This window comes from Oxyura jamaicensis, chromosome 1, assembly GCF_011077185.1.
Source record: "Oxyura jamaicensis isolate SHBP4307 breed ruddy duck chromosome 1, BPBGC_Ojam_1.0, whole genome shotgun sequence".
Lineage (NCBI taxonomy): Eukaryota > Metazoa > Chordata > Aves > Anseriformes > Anatidae > Oxyura > Oxyura jamaicensis.
The window spans coordinates 9,260,615-9,274,334 of record NC_048893.1 but is presented as its reverse complement, the minus strand read 5'-3'; the positions used below and the strand labels follow the sequence as shown (position 1 = coordinate 9,274,334).

At 34.9% G+C, this 13,720-nt stretch overlaps 1 protein-coding gene across 13 annotated transcripts in view; it reads right to left on the bottom strand.

Moving 5' to 3' along the window:
- PCLO (piccolo presynaptic cytomatrix protein) overlaps positions 1-13,720 on the bottom strand; it is a 367,791-nt gene that overhangs the window by 142,026 nt on the left and 212,045 nt on the right. For all 13 annotated transcript variants that reach the window (XM_035332179.1, XM_035332170.1, XM_035332186.1 and 10 more), the window contains exons 8-9: positions 9,336-9,484; positions 1,429-1,510 (exon numbers count right to left, since the gene is read on the bottom strand). In XM_035332179.1, the coding sequence (XP_035188070.1) occupies positions 1,429-1,510; positions 9,336-9,484 (231 nt within the window). The remainder of the gene's footprint in view (positions 1-1,428; positions 1,511-9,335; positions 9,485-13,720) is intronic.

Genomic DNA, 13,720 nt, shown 5'->3' with positions numbered 1-13,720 from the left:
GTGCCATGGCTGCCAGCAGCAGAGCTAGTCGAGAATTCAGAACAGAAATTTTACATTGCACAAGTGTAAGTAACTTGCCGTAGGAGAAGCAAGCCTTCAGCAACATTAAACCATGGGATACATACAGTTGTGTTGTTGTCATTCCTCTTGTTCTTGGGTATGAGAGCAGCTTGGATCACAGCATTACTCATCACCCCTCAGGACAAAAAATCTCCGCAAGGATATCAAGGGACTCCTGCTGAATGCAAGGGCCCCAGGCAGGGAAGGCTGTCAAAACCGTAGACCTGGATGCTTCTTTCAAACTGTGCTGTGTGGGCGAAGGGGTCCTTATGTATTCCAAAATCATCAGTGGGTGTTACACCAACTAGCAAGAAAATACCTCATAATATATACAGAAAATTCATGTAACGCCCTAAATATGAGGTGGATGCTGGGGGTGGGAGTGATCAAGATTTTACTGCCAAAAACTTTGTGAAAACAATATTTAGCAATTCAAGTAAGTTCGTGCCACTTTCTACTTACTGCTCAAGGGAACACCAAAGCTGGCAGTCAGTAATTGCTTCTGCACAGAAACAGCGTTTGACACATACTATTACAATTTAAACTTGTGAAAAGAAAGTCTGATGGTTTCACGACAAACCCACTTAGAGCATGTGCCTCTGAAGGAAGACAAAAAGCATATGAAAAACCTCTGAATTCCTTGTAAATATTAGATATAAGAAAGGATGTGATTCCAAAAGCTCCAACAGACAAACCTTAACCTTGCTAGATCTTGCAGTTGGCAGCCTTTTACAACTTGATAGGTAAAAAGATCATAAAGCATTCCTGCTCACAGTCAAGGGGTGAATGAATATAACCTCTGCCACTATCTTCTCCTTTACAAGTGGAGTCAGACTTACGTGAACATTTGTGTTAGAGTTACGGAAAAGAGAACAAATCTGAAATCCTGTGATAAATTTGTGTGAAGATATTACAGAAATATGGGATCTTATTGTTCTGCTAATCCCTTCTGAAGAAGAGTCCCAATAGCTCTACAGAAAGAATAAACGTCTCAGTTCTGTACATGTTGAATACCTACACAAGCCTACCTCTTTTTCTAATTCCTCTGTTAATTTTTATGGACACTCCTCATGATGAAAATAGAGAGTTATATAAAAAGCAACAGCCAAACAGACTGCTGTTATGTATAACACAACAGATTTTCCCTCTGCTTTTAATGTCTGTATAACTTATATATCTGGAACAGATGTTGTGACCTTTTTTCTGCACTGCTGCTTTCTGTGACAACCAAACAGTAAAATCTAAAATGACCACTGAATTTCCTGCTGCATACAACACAGGAACTATTTTTAATGCTGTATTTTTTTTTTCATGAATTATGCTAATCAAATTAATTATTATGTCTCATAGAGGGTTGTTGCTGTTTACCTGAAACTGTGTGATCCTTTGGGTCTCTCAGTAGTTTGAGCCTTGCATGAGGGAAAATGTACTGCAGGGGCTTCCCATTTATCTGAGGAACACAAATATGCATGTCATAAAAAGATAAAATAACATATATAATATATAATAGCAATAATTTTAGACAGTTGAAACAGAATCAAGCAAACTTATTTCATCCAGGGAAATGCTACAACCTCATGACTCAAACATCCCTGACTTTCAAGATAATGTTTGTCCCCCTTCTGCAGGGGAATGAAGATTTGCTTCCAGAAAAACAGTTTGAATATGGCTTTAATTCTGTTTTTATTTCCTGATGACTGGAAGGTGATTGCTGTTATCTGTAGCTCTTCTTCACATTAATCCTTTGTCCAAGTGAAGTACAAGAAGAGAATGAAATTATATATGATTTCTGTAAATATTAGAAAATACTGTTCATATAAACCTAAACAAAATGGTGGTGAACATGTAAAAAGCCATGAATTACCACTCCAGTTTCAGCAAGAACACATATCCTAACATAGAATCATAGAATGGTAAAGGTTGGAAAAGACCTCCAAGATCATCTGGTCCAACTGTCCCCCAGTGAATGTACTTCATAACCAAATCTTAAAAAGCCTTTGGAAGACCTGACCTAAAACTTTAAAGACTACTTTTTACACGATCATGTGCAACATTCACTTGGGCTACTACTGCAAAATGTCAAAGCTGAAAGCAATGTATATCTACAACATGCATTCAAAAGCCAGGGGTCCAGCTGCGATGACTCTACCTGCCCTAAGTTATGGGCATGGAAGATGCCATGCAGCACGTACAACCTCATTTGTCAGAGATGATCGTCACATGTCCACATCCAAAGACCTTTGCAGAAAAACTGTTGCAACACTTGCACACCTCACACCCATCACATGCTCTCTTTGCCTGCAGTTTTTGTCTTTCAGAAACAAAGCAGAATACATCAGATCTGCCACGTTCATGCCAAGCCCGAGCATTGTACCCTGACCAAGCAATGGGAGTGTGGCTGCCTGGGGCTGGTCACCACTGAATGTCAATGGGATGGGACTGGGGGTGGAGTTCAGGAGCTGATGGGCCAATGTTAATCAGCACAAGTCTGAGTGTATTAGAAGCTTGCTGCCAGGAGTTTATTACTATTATTTATACTTAAGTAGCATTTAAAGGGATTAAGCTCCTCCCGAACTAAGCACTTCAAGCTCAGTCTCTGCCCTGGAGAATTTATGATGTTAATGGATAGCACACATAAGTGACAGGAGGGGAAACAGAGAAGTCAAGTGGCTGGCTTAGCTCAGTCCCACGGTGAGCAGGAGTTCATACATCATTTATCATAATTCGGTTTCTTACCCAGTGGATGGCATTGCATCTAGAAGGCTGAAATCCTCCCATAGTGCATTGACAGTAGCATTGGCCAAAATTTATCTCAGACGAAAAAGAGATCATGGATTTGGTAGTGGACAAGTACTCCAGAATAAATCAGAATAGAGATCAGGCAGACTTTATGACTTACCATGGAATTTTGCCAGGATATAGGGTCTAATACTACCAGAAGTGTGTAAAGTGCCATGAGATGCCCATGCTTATAAATGGATAGGGACATTGATATGTTTTCTTAATGACATTATCAAAATTCAGCAAGTGTAATTTAACAGTAAAATTAATGTGTTTGTCATGTGTAACTTACATATAATTGTAAACAATCTGAAAAAAATATTTTAATTAAATAAATAAGAATTAATACAAAGTAATAAAGTTCAAGAGAAACAGTATCAACATATTAGACCAGTTCTGTAGCTGGGATCCTTTTCGGTGAAAGCAATTCAAATTAAACTGAGGAACAGTGCAGTTCATAAAGTTCAGTTTACAAATTGTTTATGTATCTTAATCCTCTATCTTATCTTTCTTTAGCAAAATTAAAATTTTGAATAAACAATAAACCAAGAATATTCAACAACGTATTGTATATGATTTACTGACAAATATATCAGAAAATATGGACCATCTCCTACTTTAGTCTATTACTTTCTCATTATTTTCACTTCCAGAATTTTATGAGAAGTGTAAATCTTAGTGATTCATAAAGTTATGAATAAAAGCATTAAAGTTTATTAGTATTCAGGGTAGTATATTATTTTTTATTGTTTGTGGGAATCAGTACTTAAATTGAAGATGACATTAGGCATTTACCTTCAGAATGGTTTGTGTCTGAAAGTGGCAGGAGAATACACAGGAAAAAACAGGGGTTGCTGTAAACAGATTATGCAAGGAAGAAAAGTTATGTTGGTTTTGATGTTTTTAATGTAACCACTAATGAATGTATTTATCTGAAATCTAGTATATTTGAGACCCTTCAGAATACAAGTCATTTGTATTGTTCACATCTTTTTCTAACTTTCACTGAAGGAGATTTAATTCACAAGAACATATGCCTGGGGGTCCTTCTTGCTGATTAGTCCCCCAGTTATCTCCATGAACACACAGAGGGACCCCACTGCAGACACACAATCACTTCAGCATACAGCTGAGCTATGGTGCAGAAGGGCAGGACATTCTGTAAAGGTGCAGGAATGGAGGACGTGTAAATTCCCAAGCCTAGATTTTAGGTCATAGGGCTGAAAGTGACTTGATCCCTTGTTTATTTACTACAGAAAACACAGATTTCTGCCATACATCCTTGGTACAGAGATCCTTTCCTCAGCTCTCTGGGAGCACTCAGTACATTTGAGCACTGCCTCTTGTTCAGCACTGGCAATGCCCTCCTCTTCTGATCACAGGCACATTTTGACTCTCCAGTCTATCATCCCCCCTAATGTGCTGAGCTGACATGGGACTCAGGTCACATTTTTCAGCACATTACTCAGCAGGCCCTTGGGGTTGCAACCCAGTGAGTTAAATGAAAACTAGAGTATAAAGCATCTCCTCCAGGAATTTAAGCTCTGGTCACGTTTGATGTTATCAGTCAGCTTTAAGCCCTTCCAAAAACGGAATGAATAGCAAATAAATGTGCTGAGCTTTTCTACCAGTGTTACAGAAAATTACAGTTTAAATGTGGACTTTATTTTCCTCTTGTTGTCTTTATGCTTTTTGTCTGATATTCTATGGAAGTCTCACAGAAGCAAATTCTATGAGGCAATGTGAACAATTAAGAGCACAAAATTTCTGTAGTGCTTTATTTAAGTAGAAGAACTAAAATGCAATAAATGTATTTTAGTATTCTAGGCAAACTCCATAATAACAGCTACAAAGTATTAACTGGACTTTTGAGCTGGTCAGCACAGCCACTGTAGTCTCTATTTTTAAATGGTGCTACACTTCTCCCACCAAAATCTAGGACAACCTGATAAGGTGAACCTCAGCAGATATGTCTGACTGTAGTCCTTTAGGAAATACAGTCTTCATGGGAAATTTTACCTGAATTGTGTGTCCAGGAAGAGGATGGTGGATGATCAAGGTGAGGGGTTAAAGAGTATCAAACCTAATTTCTGAATACCATAGAAACTTGCATGAGCACACAAGCCCTGTGACAGCCAGTACCAGGAACTGCCACAGCTAAGGTAATCCTACACCTTTGAGCTGCTGCATTTCCTCTGCGTAGAGCAAGAACACCAAGTTCTCTAGAAATCCTAATGGTGGAAATTTCTCTCTATGTATCACTAATCACTGATGGAGATAACTTGCAAAAGAAGTATTTAGGATTATTTTAACAACACAATGCTCCTGACCATGAATGAAATGCAAAGTGAGTGGTTTTTGCTTCTTCACAAAGGTCAGTACTGAACTTCTGATCTAGAAATCACTCTCCCATACAGTGAGAATAATAGTATTGGTAACAGAAAAATGACTAACAGCCTGCTAAATTCCATCTTGACTTGATGAGGGGGCAACAATTTACTCATTATATTAGATATTCTAATATATCTAATTCTATTCTATTACAATAGAATTACAATATTCTATTGTAATTCTAACAATTACACTAAATTTAGAAATCTCATATTTCTCATTGTGTTTCTAGAGAATATATATATAAAGCCTTAAATAGAGAAAGCAGTTTAATAGAAATTTAATGTAATCTCCTTGAGAGTTGGAAAGCTATCACAACCAAAGAGTATGGATTTGTAAAATCTGGCAAAGAAGTTTGCAGGTAGCCTTATGGATCTCTTTGATAAACAGTACTTTCTCATTTTAACCCTATTACCTTAAAACCCATTTTTTCATCATTTTAAAACTGAATATTTCATCATATTTAAATAGAACATGATTGAATCCCCCTAAAAAGACATGTTTTAAATGTTACTTTAAGGAAATTGTACAGTCCCATGAATGGAGATAAGCTTATACTTTTCAGAAGGGCTTTAGAAATAGGGGATTGACATTTAAAAATATTGAATCTCTAGAGCCCTAGCTTTCTTTATTTTTTGTGTGTGTATGTGTGTGATTAGAAAACTGTTGCTAAACAGAACTGGTGATAACATATTTATGATGAGTTTGTGATTTTGTCAATCATTTAGAGCTTAAAAGACCATCTATGATCACTGGAAGTTCTGTATTTCTTCCACCGATTAAGAAGTTTACATCACCTGTTCATCTCCTTGGCATGATCTCTTACTTCCCTGGCACCTCTTCCTACTGTTCTTTCGCAGTCTCTTTGAAATAGTCAAATTATTTCAGAATAAAATAATATTTTTTCACAGAAAATCGTCATTAAAAGAAATAATCTCTGAAGATTAAAAGAAGCAGCTGATCAACTGTAAGTAAACTGCTGAGGTTAACATGGGTCAGTAAGAAATCTGCAATAGATTACATATTGATCAGGTCTAAACTCTGCTTACCCTCCTCAACTAAGCAGTTCAGAATTACTGTAGAGCTATCAAGATACTGAACTACACTGCAATTTAATGTGATTTAGGAATACTATGTGGAACCACAGAAGTTGCTAGAGAAACAAATATTTTAATATTACTAATATAGTATATATGAACTTAATCCCTAAATTATAAGAAATCCATGGAAACCATTAAGTTCAGCTTTGTTACTCTGTGCATTCTTGTATAAAAAGCATAGGGTTGTGCTTTATTTATTACCTTTAATTACACAAGCTCTGTGGGACATAATTGAGCAAGTCTGATTTCATCTAGTAAGGACATTGATGTTTCACATGTGTGAAACAAAATAGTCTGGAGTACAAATATGACAGTGGTCAATAACTCATTTTTATAAAAAGAAAATATGACAAATTTACAGTGATTAAGTGTATTTGGAAACTTTGACTGATGTGACAAGGAAATTAGTGCTACTCATCCAAATACTTCCTTCTACAGTTGTTTTTTGCTCAGTACGGGATTTAAAAGAGTTGTAATGGCTTAATTAGTGTTACTCTTAATCCTAACTAATTCAGGAAAGCTTTTGCAGCAAGGAAAGCTCCAAGTGAAGTTGGACATGTTCACATAGAAGGATGAAGAATGATTTGTCATTTAGGGCTCCAGACTACAATGTGCCTCGACACTGCAACTCTGTGGGTACAGTAGACAGAAAGCATGGGACAATACTCAGTTTTTCGTGGTGGTGGTGATGTGTTTGTTTTTTGTTGTGGTGGTGGTGGTGGTTTTTTTTTTTTTTTTTTTTTTTTAGTCACAGAAGAGACAGGACTAAAAAAGCCTTTGCAGAGTGTTTACTTTGTCTCAACGAACTCACTGCCTTGAAAAATGTTTATTTTTCATGACAACTTTAAATCATAAAATGAATGTTAAAAAATAAATACATTAAAAATGATTTACTTGCTTCTATTGCTAAGTGTTCTATTTTCAGAATTCAATGTGAAGCTAATGATTGAAACATTTTTAAATGTCTGACACTTTATCTTGTCTTAAAGTAATTTCGTAGCAAGATGGGTCTGAAAATCAGTTTTCTTTGTTATTGTATCACAGGAGATTTTCAATGTGCACAATTCCTGACCAACATTTTGACAATGTACATGATGCTGAGTTTGTGAGAGCTGGCCTTTCTCACTTCTGCAGACACACTGAAATTATTTTGTATCAGTGGGTGAATGACCATAGCTAACCTGGACTGAAATAGATAAAGAGGGAATTGTTGAAAACCTTTTCTTCCACATCGCTTTTCTTTTGCAGCAGCATTATATTTTTGTTCACAGAAATTACACAAGTAAAGGCACCCCACAGAACTATTCAAAACATGTACACAATCAAATTTCCAATTATCAAAACCTTAAAAAATGCCCTTGGAAATATTTTAAATGCAGTATCTCTATTTTCACATAAACATGGGTTTACGGCAGTAGCTTCAGGGAGAATAATTTTATATATATATATATATATATATATATATATATATTCCTTCTTGAAATAATCCAAGAATGCAAGAACTCTCAGCTACCTTAACTTTCCTCCCTCAAAATTTTGATCAAAGTCTTTCAACCAATCGTATTGTAGTGCTATTTAAATGACAAAGCAAAACAAAACAAACAAAAAAGCCACAAAGATCAGACCTTTGTGATTAGTAACACCTTGCAACTTTTTCCAAGGGTAAAAGCACTGGATTTCTAAAAGTTAAATACATCTTATTGACCACCTCTGTATCAGGATAACAGTAACCATGTTCTTGGACAACCCCGATTTTCAAAACAAATTTTAAACTTTATGCAATGATGCTGAAGTGATCAAATACAAGTTTGTTTGTTCAGAATAATTACATAATCAGCATATTTCTCATGAGGATGAAAGTACTCTGGCATTTTTTTTTCTCTCATTTCCAGTTATATTAAGTGCTGTGAAAACTAAAACATCCTTTATCCTGAAATAAAGCTGGTTTGTGGTGAGATCTATTTTAATAGATTCCTGTAAGACTGTATCTTGTAAAGCCCTCTTTCTCAACAAGAAATGGCTAGGCTCAGTACAACCTAGCCTGTATAAATCTATGAATATGCTAAATTAGAGATAGGCAAAGGAGAGAAAAAATTAAATAGCAGCTTTTATTGTCAGATATTTAAATGCTTAATTCATAAAACCTACGTTCTATTGTCAAATGTCAGTGAAAATGTTCATCATCCATAAAAGTTTCTAAGGCTGCATGAGAGTAGGATAGCCCTGCTTGGATGTTATTTAAGGAATTAACATAGCACATTAAGCTATTAAGTAGCATCAAGGGGCCATGCAATACACCTTCCTTGCATTGCACCTTATTGAAAAGAGTATCATCACAGTCAGTCAGTAAAAATAATAGCTTAAATAACCAAGTGAAGAACTTAAAGATAACACATGAGGTACATAAACTTCATTTATACGAAGAGGATATGTGATGGTATACTAAGATGAACTAGATTTCAAATCAGCACGTTTGGAAAAAACATATGGTATTTTTATTTCTCACCGTGATAAATGAGACATTTTAATTATTAGATTGATGAAGTATTGTTTATATATTCAGTACCTGATTACAGGCTGTTGGAATTACACTGACCACCTACTAGTGTGAGCCAATGTCAACAGAATTAAAAATAAATAAATAAAAAATATTTTCCTTAGACTACTGTAAGGGGCTTGAAAATGGATCAGATAAAACTGGTAAGCTGAAATCAGAACAACTGTGGGTTTTCTTAATAGGAAAACCTAATATATATATATTTTTGGTTAGTAGATTAACTCCTTCCAGATATGTTTCAGAAATTAAAATACAACCTGAAAAATTAACACTGCAATGCAGAGCAATTCTCTTCTACTGCCATCATCCAGTATTGATGGCAAATGCTGGTTCAACAGCACTTCAGCTGAATTCTGCTGGAATTTAATTAATCCCATACTCTCTACACTATTGGACAGCATGATAGTTAATTTTTCAAACAATTATAAAACTAAAGGAAGGCTTACTTGGCAGCTAATTTGATCTTGGTGTTGACTTGGTGGTCGAGAGTGGGACAACTTCTCTGGCAGCCTTCTGTCCAGGCCAGGTCCATTCTCCAAACGAGATTCCCTGGGCTTGTCAAACCAATCTGTTTCTTCACGACGCAGATGATAGGCTTTGAAAACCAAGGACAGGTCAAATGCTCTGATCCAGTGCTGGGCAAAGGGCAATAATGTGCATTGTGCATAGCAAACATGCATAGTGGTTATCAATTAATTGGCCATGCAGCTAAAGCAAAGTTACAGGTGAAATTTGAGACATTGAACGAAGGCATAATTTAGCTGTAAGTGATAAAACAGAGTGAGAAGATTCTGTTTAGGTTCTAACTATGGATATTAAATATTGGAAGAAACACACTGCTGAGTGCTATAGCCATTTCCTTCTTTCCAACAGCTCAGAAATACACTGCAGACTTCTCACAATTCTAAAATGTTTGATTAAAAAAATAGTGAAATTAGTTACTCTGCAGTAGGCTAAAAATAAAAACAATAATAATAATAAACCACAAAAAGCCCCTACTTCCACCAATTCCCAAACTTTGGAACTAAATATTATTCAAAATATTTTGGAGATCATCTAAAACTACTTACATGAAAACTGAGCCTGCTTTATGAAGAAGATATGAACTAAAAGCTATCTATCTATATATATTTTTTTTAATTCTAAGCAGAAATATTCCAGGTGTTCTCACTTTGAATTCCATCCCCCAGTTTTGCAGTATGAACTTTCTGCTTGGAAAGTTATCAAGAATGTTCTTCATGAAATAACTTGCTAAGACTAATGTTCTTATATTTGCAACAGTAAACTGGTATAAAATCTGTTGTATTAGATATTCATTGGGGATTAAATAACACTGTTTTATTTAAATAAGTTTTACAAATACATGTATTAATGCCTACTGACTATCGGGACAACTGAAGTAGCTTTCACACTAGTAGATTTCACTAGAATCAGCTTCTATGCACTTAATAACATTTCTACTATGTAACATATGGATTTTCGTCCCAATTGCCCATCAATGTAAACCAAAGATTTGCAGCTGGTTATAAAATTTTTATTAGATTATGTTTTAATAAGAAAGATAAATTGAAAATTAGAAGAAAGATGGTATTTTTTTCAGCAAAAATATCAGAAATTGCAAACCTAAAATAAGGTCAGCTGTTGCTATAGTAACAAGAATGAGTGCAATTGTTCCCCGACATGAGAGAGAACTTAAAATGCAAAATGTTAGTGTGCATAGTCTTATCTAATTTTTTGTTAAACATAATCAAATTGGTTTAATAAATGATTGGAAAAAAATGTTTAATGGAAAAACAAAGTTGTGTTTTTTTTCTTGACTATTTCTTTAACTTACTTCCAAAACAAGAAAAGTATATATGCATGATTTTAAAAAGTAATAATATTCTGTTTGTCCTCTATGTGGTAAAAACAACCATCTGATATTATAGCAGGTCTTTGGACAGATCTTAATCTTGGTTCTGATGTTATGCAGTCTCTTCCTTCTTAAGCGTGCATTATTTGATCTATTACAAAACAGTTTGAAAATATTGTATAGATCAGCATATAAGAAGTAAAGAAACATTAGTAAAGGTTAATACTTGTATGGCTAGTGATTAGTTACTGATCAATTGCTCTCATTAAAACACTACAATCTAATACACAGATCCTTTATGCTTTACATATTTGTGCCAATTGGCTAATGCCTGCATGTCTGGTTCATAACTTATCTTGAGAGATCTTCTTACTGAGGCTTATGGTAAGAACGTAACGAAGATTTCTGATCCCATATACTGATGTTGACTATCACAACCAGTGTCATCAGCTGAACAGAAAAAAGAATGATTTTTTTTTTTCCTCCTCCCATCTCACCTGAAATAATTTTTGAAGGATTTCTTCCTTAAAAAACTTAGCACATACACAGAATTTCCATGCTGCAGTTCCGACCAGCCTACCTTTTTTTTTTTCTTCCCTCAAAACTATGATGAATGTGCATATTTTATAGGAAATTTCTAAAAGTATGTATGTGTATATAAACATACACACCACACTGGTATGTACATATGCATACTGCTGTTTTTGGCTTGATTGACTGGGATTTTTTTTTCAGTTAGAAACCTGAGAACAGCTCAGATGAATCACTGATAGTCTGACTTAGAGCCAGATTGCAGTCAGATTGTTCCACCTGTAAAAACTTTTGCTGGAGTCAGTAAGGTTCCATATTGTTAATGAAACAATTAAAAAAGGTGAGATTGGATGCCAGGTTGTGGATTCCAAGAATCTTGATCAGAAAAATCCCTGATCTAAATCACTCACAGATTAAATCACCTTATATCCCATGGATGAAAATTTACCAAGGGTCAGCTGTGCTGTAATGATCATGAGAGATAATACAGTTATAGATGCACAACAGATACTACAGTTATTGGCAGAGTGCAAACCTGAGCATTCACAGTAATTTCATGTCATCAACAGAGACTATCACTGAATATATTGCTTTATATTTTCAACTGCTGTGTGCAAGGTGAAAAATCAGTGTGCATATTCAATTTTCTTGATGCTTTCACACCTGAATTTTAAGTTACTAAGCTCTATGATAGAGTCAACAAATCAGTATTTAAAAGAAAAAAAAATCCTTGAGGTAACAAAAGGTACACTTTATATATACTGAGCTGACCAGCTGTGACTATTTACATTCATAAAATTAAGCAATAAAAAGAAAAGGAATCTGTGTTAAAAAATTGAATACAAATGGCAAGAGCAGCTGTCCACTGTCAGGGCACTAGAGAGAGAAGTACAGCCCTGAGAAAAGAAGACCATAACTTTTTGAAAAACTATAATCACTTTTCAGGAATATTTTGTGTCTTACACCCAATTACATGAATTATTTTCAATTCAAGGTGCTTTAAGTGCTTTTATTTACTAAGACTATACATAAAATGGTTCAGCCAGAAGTCCTCTCAGAAGGAAAAAAAAAAAACACTTGAGAAAAATTAGAAAAAAATGTATTTCAGAAAGGGGAAGCCTGCTATTTAGAGACCTGTCAGTCTAATAAGGAACATTTGAATTGAAGTAGAATGCTTCTGAAGGAGTCAAACTAATCAGAAACAAAGTTAAACCAAACCAGATCTAACCTAATAAGTAAAATGCATGCCTTGTACAAATATATAACAGAGACATAATGCACTGTAGTGCAGAAATACAATTCCTGCTTATATGAGGTAGAATAGCACCAGATCATCTTTTTGCAGTCCAGTTTGGTTATCCTTATTTTTCATGGGGAAAGTCCTGTGTCTTGCACAATGTGACCCTTCAATTACTCTTAATAGTCACAAGTTGAGTCGAGACAAGAGAATAATTAAGTTGCAACTTGGGGGGGGGAGGGTGGGGTAGGGTTCTTTCAACTGACTTCTGGTTTAATTATATGGCTGTGTGTGTGTTAGGAATTTAAGAATAGTGAGAATACTTAAATTTGTGATGAAAATCAAAAATGGTGACACTCTTGAACCTCCTCTGAAACACAGACTTCATGAAGAGGTTCACATATAAGAAATATGAAAAGAAACAGAACAAAACACCGCAATATATTGTAGTATCAGGACAGCAAACAGATATCATTTTCTAACCCTTATGAAAGATTCAGCTTTTATAAAAAGGCAATAACATACAAAGGAACACTGAGGTTAATATAAACCTGAAAAATAAACTACTTCATAATCATGCAAATGTGTCTTTTGAGACAATCATTGCCATTTACAAACAATATAGCGCATGCAAAGTCTCTTTTATTGTGCAGTAAATACACATAAGAAAAAGTTAAGGGAGCGCATACAATTTTAAACATATTAATTTCATTTTCTTTCAAACTGTCTTTATGATTTTTAAACAATTTAGAATATATTAAATCTGAACTGATTCAAACAAAAATGATACATAGTCTGCAATTATTCAGTCCTTAACATCAGTTTTAACATTCTGCTGTACTTATTTAGAAGAAGCATTTTTAATTGCACCATTTATTATACATCAGAAAGGTTCCTTTCATGAACCTAAGTGAGAAAAATTCTTGTGCTTATTTGGCAGACATACTGTATGTGGTGCATATAAAAACAGCTACACTGCATACTCAATCAATAGAAATAAAATACTTTATGGAAGTTTATTGAAGGATGTGTTTGTCTTGCACCACCCAAATGACAAATTATCTTACATCATCACAAGTCTGAGTGCACAAAAGTCCACATAACAGGATGCTGTCAACAAACCATATGTAGAATGCTATTCTGCTACCACGTTAAGTTCTATATGGTTCAAACATACAATATGTAATTAATGAACATACTATTTCTATATA